The following is a 16,153-nucleotide window of genomic DNA, read 5'->3' as shown; positions in this document are numbered from 1 at the left end:
CCTCATTAAATAAAAATTTTAAAAATGAAAAAAAAAAAAAAAAAGAATAAATTTTTTAAAAAATCATATGTAGTATGTTGTTCTTCCCGTTTAACTTGCATATTTTTAAGACATGGATTTTACTAATGAAAAACAACTTTCCACAGAAAGCTGCTTCCCATGGTTGCCAGATCAGCGTACATGAAATACAAATTATTTGTTGGCTATGTCACTAAATTGATAATGCAAACCCATACCAAAAATGAATGGATAAATTTAATTTAAAGGCAGTCATCTAGATTTTTTTGTCATTCATCACTGAATTACATTTGTCTGATCATGCATCCTGAATGTGTATGAAGGTGTATGAAACCAAGCACCTAGGCATGCAGACTGCTCCTACAAACATTTGTGAAAAAATTGGTTGCTCTCAGGATCTCAGTGAATTCCAGCATGATACTGTGATAGGATGCTACCTGTGCAAATCCAGTCATGAAATTTCCTTGCTACTAAATATTACACACTCAATTGTCCATTGTATTATAATTAAGTGCAAGTGATTAGGAACCACAGCAACTCAGCCATGAAGTGGTATGCAACGTAAAATGACAGAGTGGGGTCAAAGGATGCTGAGGTTGGCCAACTTTCTGCAGAGTCAATCACTACAGACCTTTAAACTTTGTGGCCTTCAGGATATCGTCATCAAGCACAATGAAAAGTCTTGGGTGCAGTGGTGTAAAGGAAGCTACTGGACTCCAGAGCAGTGGAGATGTGTTTGCTTGAGTGATGAATCACGCTTCCATGAGTCTGGGTTTGGTAGGTGCCAGGAGAACAGTACTTGTCTAACTGCATTGTGCTAAGTATAAAGTTTGGTAAAGAGGGGATTATGGTGTGGAAAAGATTTTCAGGAGTTGATCTCTGCCCCTCTACAAAATACGTTCATTTAAATAAGTACGTTCATGATGTTGATGCATTATGGTAATGACTGAACGGTGAGCCAGCACCTCATTGCTTCTTCAGGAGTTCCTGATATTTGTTCCCCTTAAGGTGTTGAATGGTTTTGCATTACTAACCCTAGTGAATAAAGTACACTCAAGTGTACTCAATTTAATATGCTAATATTAATAGTTTAATAGTAAACTAAATGCACTTGCATGCACATTAATTAGTAATACTCTGAAGCAGTGCTTACTTAAAATAATATATTTAGTATAATTAGGTGTATTTCAAATATATTACTGCCTATGCATTTTAAGTAGTGATTCCCTTGTACTTAAAGCAAAACAAAATAAATTTTATATGCATTACAATTTTATATTATTTCATTTGGAGTGTTTTGGAAATATATTTAAAGTGATAATTAATGAATTTGCATTACCAGAATAGTATGCTACAAGAAATTTTCATATATATTCAAATATATATATATATATGTTTAGGTAATTATCATTTTATACTTATATACATACAGACTATTAATTAACATAAAATAAAATAAAATTAATGTTAACAATAGTGCATTAATCTTCCTTACTTAATCTAGGCGCTAGGGACTGACACGTGTGAGAATGCTTTGCGTATTAATTTGCAAGTCTATTTTACCACACGATGTCACCAATTCGCGCGTTCTCCGCAATGCACGTATGGTTGAAAACCTGCTTATATTTACGCTCGTTTTTACGCCAAGTATTCACAGTTTCTGCGTTAGATGTTGCGCACGCACATTTCAGACCCGTTTTTGTGCGTACGCAGCCTTTATGAATTAGGCCCCGTACTAACGTGATACGGATAAATGGGTCAAATATCCTCACTTATATTTACTTAAATTTAATGTGTAAATAAGAGCTAAATATGTTGAAGAAGCAATTTTAACTACCTTAACTAACTAAACTTAACATCAGATTTTATTTCTGTTGTGTGTTTATGAGTAATTCGTAAATCCTTAGTAATGGAGGATACTATACACTCACAAGGATACGGTAGAGGAACACTATTGGAAACTAAGGATACAAACCGTGATTTTAAGTCCAGTTTTGTTCCCTAAAGGTACATTACCTTTTCTTCAGGAGAGGTGAATATTTGTAACAAAAAACATATGACATCATGGATATGATGGAACTGAGTGTATATAAAACACAATTTTAAAATCTACACTTAGCAAGGTGTTGTCCTGTTCCCTATTTAAAGGTACTTAATATGTACCTATGAGGGTACCACAACAATGGGTTTTTCTGATATATTGACATTGACATTAGCTGAAACTCATGCATAAAGTTCTGTAATGTTCACAAAATTAAAATTATCTGTAAAAAAAATAATGTATATTAATACTGAAATAAATGGTGCTGAATGTAATATGGGTATTTCCATTCACAGTCTTCTTTGATGTAATAAGTGACTACTACCTCTCTGGTGTTCTAGCTTTAAAAAGTCTGGAGATTGCACCAGAATTTGTGTAATGTCAATGTATTATATTTGTGCTTTGCATTATTTTCAGTTTATCTGTTGCATTGTTTTAAAATGTGCATTTTTAACCACAGTTTTGTAAGAAACATTTATTTTATTATTATTATTATTATTATTATTATTATTATTATTATATAACATTTTTTATATTTGGGGCAGCATGGTGGCAAAGCAGGCAGTGGAGGTTGTGGGTTCAAGTCCTGCTTCGGGTGACTGTGAAGAGTCTGTGAGGAGTTTGGTGTGTTCTCCCTGTGTCTGTGTGGGTTTCCTCCGGGTGCTCCAGTTTCCTCCCACAGTCCAAAAACAAACATTGGTAGGTCGATTGGCGACTCAAAAGTGTCCGTAGGTGTGAGCGAATGTGTGAGTGTTGCTCTGGACATACCGTGACCCTGAACTGGATAAGCGCTTACAGATAAAGGATGGATGGATGGACATACAACATTGTAAAATTTTACATTTTAATCCATAACTTTAAAAGCACATATACACTCTCAGGAAAAAAAGTAATGGTTAGGTACATTATTGGTCACTAAAGGTACAAACAATGTAAATGTATCTTTAACACCACTGCTGTATCTTTAACGTCCAGTTGTGTTCCCTAACAGTACATTAAATTCTCTTCTCCAGAAGAAGAAGTGTATATTTGTATGATTTCAATAAAGAACTGTTTTAAATAAAAGAACATAATTTAAGTCCTGGAGAGGAAATGGGCGTTGGAAATAAACACAATTTACAAACTGCAATTATAATAGAATAAGGTACAACTCCCTGATTAAATGTACCAAATATATACCCTTTAGGGGACCCCCACAGTGTCAGTTTTTCTGAAAGTGCAAAACAAAACAAAACAAAAAAAAATAGCATAGTTGATTACCTTACAATGGAAAATGTGGAAATACCTGACACAAGGACACAGCGGACCACTGTTGTCCCACTGAGGGCAAAGTTGGAGGTCCACTAATGTTTTACACAGCATTTTCTGGGCGGACTGCTGGTGATTAAACAGAATTTTAGACAAAATGCCACATTTTAGCACTTTTCCATTCACAGTCCAATTTACAATTATTTCCTTCATTAGGTTCTTTTGTTATTCTTTATAAATAAGATTAGTAAATAATTTTAATCAGCACAGTGTCAACATTTTTATCATAATGATTTTATATCAGGCTTATACTCATTATTATATCTCTCATAGTTGTTGGTAATATTTGTATTAGTTTGTTTGCCAGAATAAAAGTCTCTGTGAATGTAAAATCTGTTTGAGGAGATTATAAATGAGTTCTATCCTGTACAGGACAGTAATCTGAGTGGTCCGATGGTGGACCAGCAGTGGTCTACAGTCAGTGGTGTGCCAGCCATTTTACACCAGTGGACAGATATATGCTCGCTGTCTGAGTATGTTTAATAAATAAACCGGTATAAACTGATAAGGCCTATGTGAGGGCAAATGGCAGCAAATGGTATTCAAGCTTTGCTTGATATTGTGCAATAATCTCCATTTACAATATTCACCAACCCAGTTTAAGTCAAAAATGGCAGTGCGTTTACCTAAACTAAACCATGGCCTCAAATGTCAACAGGTAGTTTAGGTTATTCACTCAAAGCAGAACTGTAGATTCCTGTTGGATGAGAGGTACACGTCAGCAGCCAACTTTAACGTCAGGTCAACCTACTTGATATACTACCAAGTTCCTCTTCCTGGTTTAATGTTTGCTGCACATGACTCTATTGTAAGGGTAAGTAGTTACTTTTGGTAAACGACGTATTTATAGCAGCGGTAGTTTTACTACCGTTCATAATTGTTGCTGGACGTATTTAATTTCTCCTTTTTTTGTTTTTCTCGCTCTCAGGTGTCTCTGTACACATGTAAACAGAAACGCAAGTTGCCTTGACAGGTCTGAATCCAACAAACCACAAGTGAACACTGCCTTAACTACTGTAAAAAATCTATAAAAAAATAAAAATATTCGAAGAATATCTAAGAGCGCCTACAGTTCCTCACGTCCTGTTTTACTTAGGTTATACCCCACCGACACAGCAGTGTCCGTTAATATTTTAGCCACTCGTGTTTTTCTCACCTTATCAAAATGAGACTGCGACTTTTGAAGAAAAACGTTGCTGCATTTCTAGGAGTCTCGATAGCTTTGCTTTTGTTGTTTTACTGGAAACTTACGAATAAAAGACTTGCTGGAGAACTGTTGCCTCATGAAGCGACGCAATCTTTTGCCATGAACACGTTTAATTACGGATCTGTCTTAAACATGAGGAAGTCGGTGTACGACAGCAACTACAGGCAGTTCATTCAGAATGCAGATACGTTTCCAGAGGACCCAGAAGTTGTGCTTGTTGTCCAGGTTCATAAAAGGCCAGCTTACCTTAAAATGTTAATAGAGTCCCTGGAAAAAGCACAAGAAGTACAGAAGTTCCTAGTGGTATTTAGTCATGATTATTTCTCAGAGGAAATTAGCGCTTTGGTGAAAGGGATAACATTCTGCAAGGTACTTCAGATATACTTCCCTTACAGCATTCAGCTGTATCCTAATGAATTTCCTGGACACGATCTGCGGGACTGTCCTAAAGATATATCAAAGGAGAACGCCATAAAAACAGGATGTATTAATGCAGAACATCCGGACACTTACGGCCATTATAGAGAGGCCTTCATCACGCAAACAAAACATCACTGGTGGTGGAAGCTGCATTTTGTGTTCGAGCGTGTGACAGTGCTTCAGGGATACAAAGACTATACAGTCTTCATCGAGGAAGACAACTACATTCTCCCCGACTTCTATCCGTACTTTAAATCCATGACGAAGCTCAGGAATTCCCACTGTGCAGACTGTGATGTCCTTGCACTAGGCAATCACGATGGTGTGTCCAATTTTGTAGAACATTCTGACAAAACTGAAACTTTAGGATGGATGTCCACAAAGCACAACATAGGCATGGGCATCAGCAGGGACGTTTACTACAAGTTAATGGGATGCAACAATGCATTCTGCACCTATGATGACTATAACTGGGACTGGACCCTTCAGAACCTTTCAGGAACTTGTATACCAAAACCTCTGAAGGTTCTAGTAGCCTGTGGAACCCGTGTTCTCCACACGGGCAACTGTGGTCTGCATCACCAGGAGGCTTGTAATCCAGATGAGGCCCAACAAAAAGTAGAGACAGACCTTAAGGCCGTCACAAATGCCCTCTTCCCACAGACTCTAACTCTGACTGGCCAAGGACCGGTGGAGCATAAACCCCATATGAAAAACGGAGGATGGGGCGATGTACGTGACCACACCCTGTGCATCAACTACGCTACACGGCTCTGAAACAAATGATTTAATATTTATATTTAAGGAAATATCTGTGTAGCTATTGTAAATTACTTATTTTATATATTCAATTTTGGATCAGATGCATCTGTTTATGATCATCTGTGTTAATGACACTGGAAAAATTGAAGCTGTTCAATAACCACTAATATTGTTTTGTTTTACGGATAAATCATAATTGATCTGTTTTTGAGGGAAATGTGTTTAATTTCAGTACTGGGATGTTTTGCTGTTGTTAGCACAAATGTATTGACTTCCGTGTGTTGTTTGTTATTATTCCTAATTGCTTTTAAAGGAAGATGGGTTTTTGTAAGTTATCTTTACTGTCCTCCTCACAGTACAGGGTAAATTGTACTGTGCCATTGTTTTTTGTTTATGTATCACAATTTATCAATCAAGATAGATTCAGTTCAATTTGAATGATTTATTATAGAAATTTTGTATAATAGTGGGGCTTAGTATAGCCTTGTATGTTTCTAGACGGACTGTACAGGTTGAGTCAAAAGTCACAGGACACCCTTTTTTCCAAAAACTCCAGCAAGTGATAGGTGAAGGGGACTATCTTTTAGACTATGTCCGGAACATGGCCGCCATCTTGTACGCTGTCATATTGGATCAAGGGCAAGTTTTGCAGTGGGAAGGTGGTCATATAGTATATCAAAAAAAATAAAAGGGTGTCCTGTGACTTATAACTCACCCTGTATTTTGAATACTGTCAATTTTGGTCTGTTGTGGAATGCACAGAACTGACTATATTAGTTGCCTTATATTTTTATACTGGCAACAGAGTTTGGTGAAGAATGTAGCACATTGCACAATGCTGTTGTTATGAGAAAATTACCCTTACTGACTACTCTGATTTTGTTAATTTTTTATTATTCTTGAAGTTATGTGCAGTTTTTTACTTAATGCTGAACTCAGGAGAGAATGTTTGCAGTACATAAGTACTGAATTTATAAAGATTATTACATATTGTTTCAATATGATACTGAACAATTCCGAGCATGTGACCTTCTTTGTATGTAAACAACATTTCATCCTATAAAATGTTTTCTGTTGGTTTTTATAAAAGGGGAATATCATCTTTCCTAAAGTAAATCCCAGATAATATCTGCTTGCTGGGAAAGGAAGTGTGTTTTTATTTTTATTATTATTTTGTTTTCAGTAGACCCATGTAATCAGGTTTGAGTTTAGTCCAATAACTGTCCAGAAGATTGTATCAGGCTATTCATGGTAAGAGCTCTGATTCAGGTGTTTTTCATTATTACGGGTATGAGAAATTCAATACAGATTACATTATTAAAAGCCATATTCAAAACATTTAAAATTTTTCATCTTTCAACTCGATTATTTATGCTGTCATGCCCTTTTTGGCAATGTTTTTTTTTTCTTGTGGAGGCATTAATAATAAAGAGCAGTGCTGGATGTGCTGGCCCTATCCAAACTCCCTGAAAATAAACACAATCTGAGGTGGGGCTGTGGCTGCATGGCTCCTCTCACTGGCTCTGGTGGGGGGGTGGTGTTCCACAACACAGATTTAATCAGTTTAGCCAACACAGTTTCAACTGAGGTACTTGATAAGAGATCAGCTGTCCGACTTGCTTTACACAGATCCAACACGACCCATTCAATGATTTCTAGAATTTCTGGTCTAATTCCAGATGCTTTGGATTTACTTGCATCATTGTAGCTTTCACGCTGGGGTCAGTTCTCCCCCACTCAAGCCAGTTGAGCAGATACTTATGTTTTGGTAGGGACCTCAGTGGTTTGCTACATTTTTAAGAAGTGCTGGGTTTTGCCAGCTGGTTGGGAATTTATAACGGAAGTGCCTTGAAATTGACTGACTGATGTGGGAATGCTGAGATGGGAGCAAAAGGCAAAATAGATCAGATGGACTGCTTAAAGAGTGTCCGTGGGTATTAGCGGATGAGTGGGTGTGTGTCGCCCTGTGAAAGACTGGCACCCCATTCGGGGTATGGCCTAGTGTCCAATGATTCTGGGTAGGCTTCAGACACACTGCGACCCTGAATTGCATTGGCGTAGGAACCGCGGGGGATGGGATGGACATGTCCCCCATAAAATTGGAAAGAGCTGCAAGTTATACCACGGAGAGAAAAAATATGCTTTTTGTCACAAGCTTTTATTTTGAATTGGCGCCACAGAGGTTAACGCTTTTTAGCAGCAAGTCAGACGAGGTGGGTTTTCTTTCTTAAGGCATCTGTTCAAATATAAAGCTGCTCTAATCCTTAGCTTCACTGGCCTCCGATTCACCGCCAGAGTCTGGTTTATAAAGTTAGTTTTACCAGCTCTGGGCTTGATGTCAGTAACGAGCTATGAAAGCAGCTTGTATATAGTGATAACTGTTAGGGTAGCACAGGATGATCTGAGAGTTAGCTAGCAATAGCTACTTAACAGTAATATTAGCTGTGTTCAGGTTGTGAGAAAGCACTCTAAAATACCAATGCTGTTCCACATTATTATTGCAGCACTTTACTGCCTTATCTTGGAATCAGCTTATATTCATTCATCCATCCATTATCTGTAAGCGCTTATCCAGTTCAGGATCACAGTGGGTCCAGAGCCTACCTGGAATTATTGGGCGCAAGGAAAGGAATACACCCTGGAGGGGGCGCCAGTCCTTCACACACACATTCACTCACATACTCAGAACTACGGACACTTTTGAGTCGCCAATCCACCTACCAACGTGTGTTTTTGGACCGTGGGAGGAAACTGGAGCACCCAGAGGAAACCCACGCGGACACGGGGAGAACACACCAACTCCTCACAGACAGTCACCCGGTGCGGGAATCGAACCCACAACCTCCAGGTCCCTGGAACTGTGTGACTTTGACACTACCTGCGGCACCACAGTGCCGCCCGGAATCAGCTTATAGCTATCTAATATTTTGGGTATGGGATTGACAGTAAATATGTCCCCCCACCAAAATCACACTCATGTCTCTGCCCTTTCTGAATTGGATAAGCATTGAATAAATGAATGAATCTTGCTTGGATCTCAGAACACAGAGGCACAGCGTGGCTGTTTCAGACACTTTAGAAGTGATTAATAATGAGTTGATATAATTTAGTTACATATTTCCAAAAACACATCTATCTACTGTATATTAATTATATTAATTAGTGAACATCCTGTATATTAAAATGTATTTTTGAGGATGTACACAGTATCTGATATAATACTCTTTTTACTGGAAGAAAAAAAATTTAAAAAATTAATTTTCTATAAAAATAAAAAATAGGTCCGTGTTTTTTGAACATTTTTTATAAAACTTTGTGTGCACGCTTACTTTGTCTTATGTACAACACAGATGCAGCCATTGTGTTTATTACCCTAAACCTCTAGTGAATATACACAAGATCTTTTGATTTTATGTGATGTTAATGGAAAATATTGGTAGGTCTTAGTTATAGGGTTTAAGGTGTTAAAATATGTTTTCATTGGGGTTGATTTCATGTTAATACACTGGGTGTACCCCTCTTCCATAAATATGGTTACAATGATTATATTCAAAACCTTGCAAGACTATTGGAGAACAGTCTCTTGTGTATTAGACGGCTTATTTCTAAACACTTAAATTAATAAAGTGAATAGCAATGAACAGTGTAGTTTTTTCATAACTTTTTATTAATGAGCTCCTTTTTCACTGCCCATGACCCACTTGAAAAAAGTCATCTAATCATACTAATAAACCTGCATCAGGTTTCTGACAGATTAACCATTTCACATTAAAACACTTTGAAAGACTGTTAACATCATTTAATTTCATAGGAATTTAGAAAACTCAATGGCTTATCAAGTTCAGCGTTGCGGTGGGTCCAGAGCCTACCTGGAATCACCGGGCACTAGGCAAGACACACCCTGGAGGGGGCGCCAGTCCTTTGCAGGGTGACACACACTCACGCACCAACACCTACAGACACTTTTAAGTGTCCAATGCACTTGCCAACGTATGTTTGAACTGTGAGAGGAATCCGGAGCACCAGGAGGAAACCCACACAGACACAGGGAGAACTCATCACACTTATTCACGATAGATGTGGGTTTTCGCCAAACAATACAGTGTGGATTATGAGTATCCGGTATCCACTATTGTACATAGTTTGTACACTACTTCTTGAGGTGCATTGTGGGATTGTTTGAGTGCACTGAAAATAGTCCACTACTTGGACCCTACTCCAAAATGGCGGTACCCCAAAATAGGGCAGTGTCTGGCGTTCAAAGACTTATGAGGATGTGATATTGACCAGGATCCTTTATTCTTTTATGTATTATGTCTTCCCAAACCGCTCGTGATAGATTTTGAAACACCAGGTCAGAACTTCACCCAATTAAAAAGATCTGCATACACAAAAACAAAGACTTGTAACAAAAACTTTTATTTTAATTGGTCGATCTCTTGTGTTACATAATAGTAAATGTAGTGGTTACATAGGTTTAGTCTTAAATCTGCCACCAGAATACAAGGTTCAGACTTCAGCTTCGTGTTTCTGACTGTTTGCTTCCTCTCTTGAGTTTACAGTCTGTTTGGCAGCTGTTGAAGTCCAGCAAAGTTCACAGCAGCTGCCATTTATTTAATCCACAGTATATCCTTGAAGGTCAATGGAGGTTAAAGAACCCCGTGCACCCTGTTGTACAGAGGGAGGTGAACCCAATCCTCCGATGTAATGTCTAGCACCAGAGTGGTCCGACTGGACTAGCTCACTACAGCTAGACCAATTTCACTACATACATTCTGTAATACCATGATTCAGCTTTTGAAATATGAAACAAACACTGAAACAAAGATCTTCTTTTTTTGGTGGTGGTTATGCTTCTGGTTTTGTTTTTTCCCCCTCAGATGAGCTTATTACAGTTTCAGTGAAGTGCTGCACATGGCAGAGCACAGTGTCACGTCTGTTTTCACAACTGGAGCTTAGAGGAAGCATCAAGTACATTTTTTTCATTTTTATGAAGGTGACAGACTAATTCAAGTAAAGTATTAAATGCATATTTTCATGTTCAGTCATGAATGCTGTTATTACCAGTAGGGTTTGCTTTTAAATGCCCATGAAATCACATAAAATACAGTTATTGTAAATTATAAATACAAAGCTGCAACAGCCATAATAAGAATAACTACAGAAAAAAAATAATAATAACAAAGAGCTTGTAGGCTAGGACTTCTTAGTAAGTTAAATAGCATTCAACCAAAGACCCTGACACATTTTGGCAAAGCACTGCTGAGCAGTTATCAGAACATGAAAACTAATGCACTGAATTACATTAAACTGCATTAGTGTTAGACGTTGTGCAGAGAAATGTGCAAGAATGTCTAGACATCACAGAGGTTACAGCATTACAGACTCAATGCAGGTAACCTGTCGTGAGAAGCTTTGAAGGGAACGGTAGATGAACGCTACATCAATGCTAGGGTAAGCAGCAGATATTAATACGCTTGGAGACCCCTGCCCGATGTTTCCAGAGATGCTGGCTTTGTGTGCATGGGAAGCTGAAGGACACAGCAAGTTGTAGGGAAAGTGCACTATATTTTCCATGTGACATTCCTTGTAGCAGTGTGCATGTAGCAGAGAGAGAGAGAGAGAGAGAGTTCTACAGGAGGTCTGGCAGGTGGCTGTATACAGAGTCAAGCAGGGTCTGGCTGGCCTCTTGACTCTTGACCCCAGCGATCTCGAACAGCCGGTCCAGCTTATCCTCGGCCATTGGGATCTCCTCGATGACGTGCAGTTCATCAGGGTTGAGGATGTGAAGCATGTCGTCAAAGATGGGCTGCAGGTCGCATGGGTCCAGACGCACCTGCCGAAGCACTGTGTCTTTCTTCTCTGTGTGGGGGGATTATTTAAGAAAATCAGTTGATGCTGTATCAGTTACACTGGCGGTGACTCTAATTTCATTTTCACAATTCATCTCAGTAGAAGTAAAGCAGTACACAGTGCTTGAGGTTTACATTCATTCATTATCTTTAACCGCTTATCCAGTTTAGGGTCGCGGTGGGTCCGGAGTCTACCCGGAATCACTGGGCACAAGGCAGGAACATACCCTGCCCTTGCCTTTCACAGGGCAACATACACACATACACACACATTCTCAGACACTTGTTTTTAATCACCAATCCACCTACTAACATGTGTTTTTAAACTGTGGGAAGAAATAGCCTAGTAGATCTATGTACATCTTATGTCATCAGCTATTGTGCATTAGATCAAACAATAATGTATGGAGCTAAATCAATGACATAAATATCCATCCATTATCTGTAACCGCTTATCCAATTCAGGGTCGCGGTGGGTCCAGAGCCTACCATGGAAGGGGCGACAGTCCTTCACAGGGCAACACACACTCACACCTACGGAGTCGCCAATCAACCTACCAATGTGTGTTTTTGGACTGTGGGAGGAAACCGGAGCACCCGGAGGAAACCCACGCAGACACAGAGAGAACACACCAACTCCTCACAGACAGTCACCCGGAGCGGGAATTGAACCCACAACCTCCAGGTCCCTGGAGCTGGACACTACCTGCTGCAACACTACCTGCTGCGCCACCATGCTGCCCCAATGAACTAAATATTTGAATAAGAATTTTGAATATTTAAATTATATTAGTCTGAATTTTGAATATTTCAATTATGGTCATCTGTAGTCTGTAGCCCCCCACCCCTAAATATTCTTTAGGAGCTAGGACCTGGGGGAGCTGCTGCTGTTAATGCATGTCCCTTTGATGCCTTTGGCTATCAGTCTGTATTGCTTTCTTGACAGAAAAGAAAACAGGGAGAAGGTGTAGTGAGTTTCCTGATGGTGAGTGTCATATGACTCATGTTGGTTTCAAATAGCTGTGAGAATTACAATGTATGACTCCATTCTTGGTTAAAAGCCTTTTTTAGCTGTCCACGTTTCTCTTTTTAGAGCCTGCTATTTGACTGACTTTCCTCTGATTGCTCTCTTCTCATACTGCTGTTTTCTCGCCTCATTCCTCCCATGTGAGAGTCACCGCACTCATCATGATCCACATGCACACAGCATACATCTATAGTACATTTCCACTGTACAGTAATTTCAATATGTTTTGCTGTATTTAAAGGAAATAAAACCTTATTGAAGCACCTACCAAAGTCCTTTTTTAAAGTGTGTTTAAATGAATTTTTGCTTGTCTGTGGTAATATATTTAAAGCCATATATATGCGCAGATAGACATTAGGCTTGCAAATGAAAAAGTATTCCTCCAATGTTCTAGGTTAGGTTACAGTGACCCTTCTGAGTGAGTGTGAGTGTGCTGCAAATGACACTCCGTCAAAATGTGAAGTAAATCAAAGCCTCCAGTAGGAGGCAGCATGCTCAAAGTTCTTTAAGCTGGTGTACAGCGTTGCTTTTCCTTGCCTGCAATAAACGTAATCCAAATTGACAGCTAATAGCTGAAACAACTTCAATTACATTTATTGAAAAAGGGGAAACAGTGATGCTGTTTACTTTTAATATTAATTGTATTGGAGTATGTTATACTCATTATTGTATTAATATTTTAATTATTTATTTAATTATATATTTTTTATTGCAGTTAGCTTAGTTTAGCTTAGTGTATTTTTTTTTAAATCTCATACTTAATCTTTGCACCTGTAACCATGTTGGTAACTTTGCTCTTGTTGCCATAACAACTGGTCTGTCTGTCTGTCTGAACATTTCTGTGGGGATTTGATGGTAAGGACATGAGAGAGACATGAGTGCAGCTGCTCCAGAGCATCCAATTTCATTTCTGCTTTTTTTCTGTGGAGATTAATGAGATTAATACAAGTGTGTGTGTGCACTAAACACCTGTGTCCACAATGAGCAGGGTCCACCCTGTGCTCCTAAATAATTGTGCTCTTTATAAGTACAGTCTATAAGTATTTGGACACACTTGTAGGGTGACCAGATCTGAAATGGTGAAAAAGAGGACACGTCTTGCTACACAAAACATGGGAATTTCTTTTTTAATTCATCCGATAACTTACATTTACGTTTCGGCATAGCTGCTCGAAATGAGGGTAGGTACATGAGCTTTGCCTGACGTAAATAAGGACTACTGACGTGCAGACTGACCAATTAAATGTTTACAGAGAAGGTTATCGACCAATAACGGTAGCTCTACAGTCAGACAGTCCAATCAGAAGATTTTAGGCTACTTCACCACACCCCCTTCTCACTCAAGCGAACCAATCGGAGTAGGGGAGGGCGGGACTAGTTTGTGAACGAAACGCTTCTTGAAATTCTATGTAAGCTCTAGAAAAACAAAATCCCAGACGTTTGTGAAATTCCGTCCGTCTAAAAAAGAGGACGTCTGGTCACCCTAACACTATGTAATGTACACAAATCCCTATTAATCTTACCTTTGGTAATAAAAGACCCTGTGCGGCTAAGGGCAGAGTCTTTGCTGGAAGTGGAGTCACAGCGCAGCAGTGGTTCTGATTCATCAGTGAAGAAGCCTTTGCGCTCCAACGGAGAGTGTTCCACCACCAAACCAGGCACCTCTGTAGGTTTGTTGTGACTTGGGCTGACACACTGACTTACATTCACAGAAGTCATCAGCTGGTTTAGGTCAAACTGCTGAGGAACAGAGATGAGATTTTCTTAGTGGTTATGAATTATTGCAATAATCACAGAATAATCACACATTAAATATATTCAGTTCACTGCTGAAAAACCGAGATACCAGTTCAAATATATGACACTTGGCTTTGGGCACAGTAACCTGTAGATGTAGATTATACAAGCTGAGTGTACACTAATGCTGCTTTCAAGTACAAGTCGGATGGTAGTTTCCACTGTGTTCCAACTTGTCCTCCTGACATGGTCGTTTTCATGTGGTTTGTGTGGGAAGTTTAAATACACATGGATGGACAAGATTTTTGTCATGTCATGTTGATTTTAGCCTTTCTATGTGTGTTTTTGAACATAAATATAGCAAAAAAACATGTGTTCATTGTACGTAGATGTTTAAAAATAACATAAATGTCCACGCTTACAGTGGGTACGTCTACGATGTTGGGTAAACACAGTTCCCTCTAGTTGTTTACATTTAGAAGCCATTCTTCTTTTAAGGTGGAAAGGTGTGTTGAGGGGTATATGAAGCTTAGCTTGTCTGTTCACTGTTTGAATTACCACAGAAACTCATATGTAACTCAAGTTGTTTAGTTTTGTAATACTTTCAGTGATGCAGTTAGCCGTCTCCAGAATTTGGAGACATTACCAATTTAAGTGATTAGAAACAGCAAAAATATGTTTATATTACCCACCTATGTCGCAGAAATAGAGCAATATGCTTATTTTGGTTCATGCTTTCAACAATGGAGTTCTCTCTGTTGTATAATATACTCCAGATGCCTCTGCCATAAGCAGTGAGAGAGAGAGAAAGCCTAGACTTTTCACTTATTTACAGACACTGGGGCTTTGTAATCAACACATCAGACTAGTGTCTAGCATCGCAAACAGACTGCAGAGCTAGCAAATGATGAAGAAACCTCAAAACTTTATAGAAAGTGTTTTTTTATTACAATCATTAACATTGCCTATAAGTTAACTCAGTAGTATTGTCAGTCGATAAAAAATTTGAATCGAGTTAATCACAACAACATTCTGTGATTAATCATGATTAATCACAAGTTAAGTATTTGTAAGTATTTCCTTGTTTTTTTTTTCTTTTGTTGGGAGATAAATTAATGTGTAGAGTGTTATACATAACAAACATGTTCTTTTTAATTTATGATAATATTTCACAGTGGTTTTCAGGATATTTTAATTCCAATCTCTCAATGTTGTGTAAAAGCTTCAGGGAGAGAGTTAACAAACACAATGAAGCTTGAACACAAGCTTTAATTTATAATACTGTAATGTGTTAACGTATATCGGGTGTCTATACAGTTTTGGACATACTGCATATTTACTTTTCTTTATTCCTACATCAATACACATTTTTATGTGTTTACAAGCTTAAACATACTTTTTGCCCAGACTTTAAATCATAAATGGCAATTTCACTGCTGCAAAAGTTTGCACAATATGTTTACCTGGTTCCTAAGAATGTACTGGCTGTGTTGCACTGTAAGTCCCACTTCCTTGCAGTGAACCGTATGAACTGTATGCATGCAAAGAACTTATTTCCTTTCCTTCTAGATTTCTATTCCTCTCACACTTGGTCAACATATTAAATTAATTTCTCACAGCTACCACAGATTTTTGTGGACATTGTTATCTCAGACGAATCATGCAGAACTAAGGCATGTTCCCCTGAGATTAACATGTACAGTACATTGTGGCTGAGAGTGGGTTAAACCCAGCCTATGAAGCGTGGAGGCAAAGGACAAGAGTCAATGTTTAGAAATGCT

General features: G+C 38.4%; 2 protein-coding genes across 3 annotated transcripts in view; one reads left to right on the top strand and one right to left on the bottom strand.

The window, feature by feature from the left end:
* Positions 1-4,114: 4,114 nt before the first annotated feature.
* Positions 4,115-7,079, top strand: si:ch73-91k6.2 (alpha-1,6-mannosyl-glycoprotein 2-beta-N-acetylglucosaminyltransferase). The gene is made up of 2 exons (XM_066677142.1): positions 4,115-4,181; positions 4,296-7,079. Exon 2 carries the CDS (start codon positions 4,533-4,535, stop codon positions 5,769-5,771), a length of 1,239 nt encoding a protein of 412 aa, XP_066533239.1. The 5' UTR covers positions 4,115-4,181; positions 4,296-4,532; the 3' UTR covers positions 5,772-7,079.
* A 2,929-nt stretch (positions 7,080-10,008) lies between these two features.
* Positions 10,009-16,153, bottom strand: part of tnfrsf21 (tumor necrosis factor receptor superfamily, member 21) — a 40,782-nt gene continuing 34,637 nt past the window's right edge. The window contains exons 5-6 of one of the 2 annotated variants that reach the window (XM_066678011.1): positions 14,159-14,372; positions 10,009-11,618 (exon numbers count right to left, since the gene is read on the bottom strand). In XM_066678011.1, the coding sequence (XP_066534108.1) occupies positions 11,389-11,618; positions 14,159-14,372 (444 nt within the window). In that variant the 3' untranslated portion in view covers positions 10,009-11,388. Of the gene's footprint in view, positions 11,619-14,158; positions 14,376-16,153 lie in introns of both variants that reach the window. The other variant, XM_066678010.1, reaches the window with a different exon arrangement.

This window comes from Hoplias malabaricus, chromosome 7 (assembly GCF_029633855.1).
Source record: "Hoplias malabaricus isolate fHopMal1 chromosome 7, fHopMal1.hap1, whole genome shotgun sequence".
NCBI classification, from domain to species: Eukaryota; Metazoa; Chordata; class Actinopteri; order Characiformes; family Erythrinidae; genus Hoplias; species Hoplias malabaricus.
This window is presented reverse-complemented; position numbering and strand designations above follow the sequence as displayed.

Excerpts from the sequence above, each read along its gene's own strand:
- si:ch73-91k6.2 (XM_066677142.1), top strand. The coding sequence starts at position 4,533 with ATGAGACTGCGACTTTTGAAGAAAAACGTTGCTGCATTTCTAGGAGTC.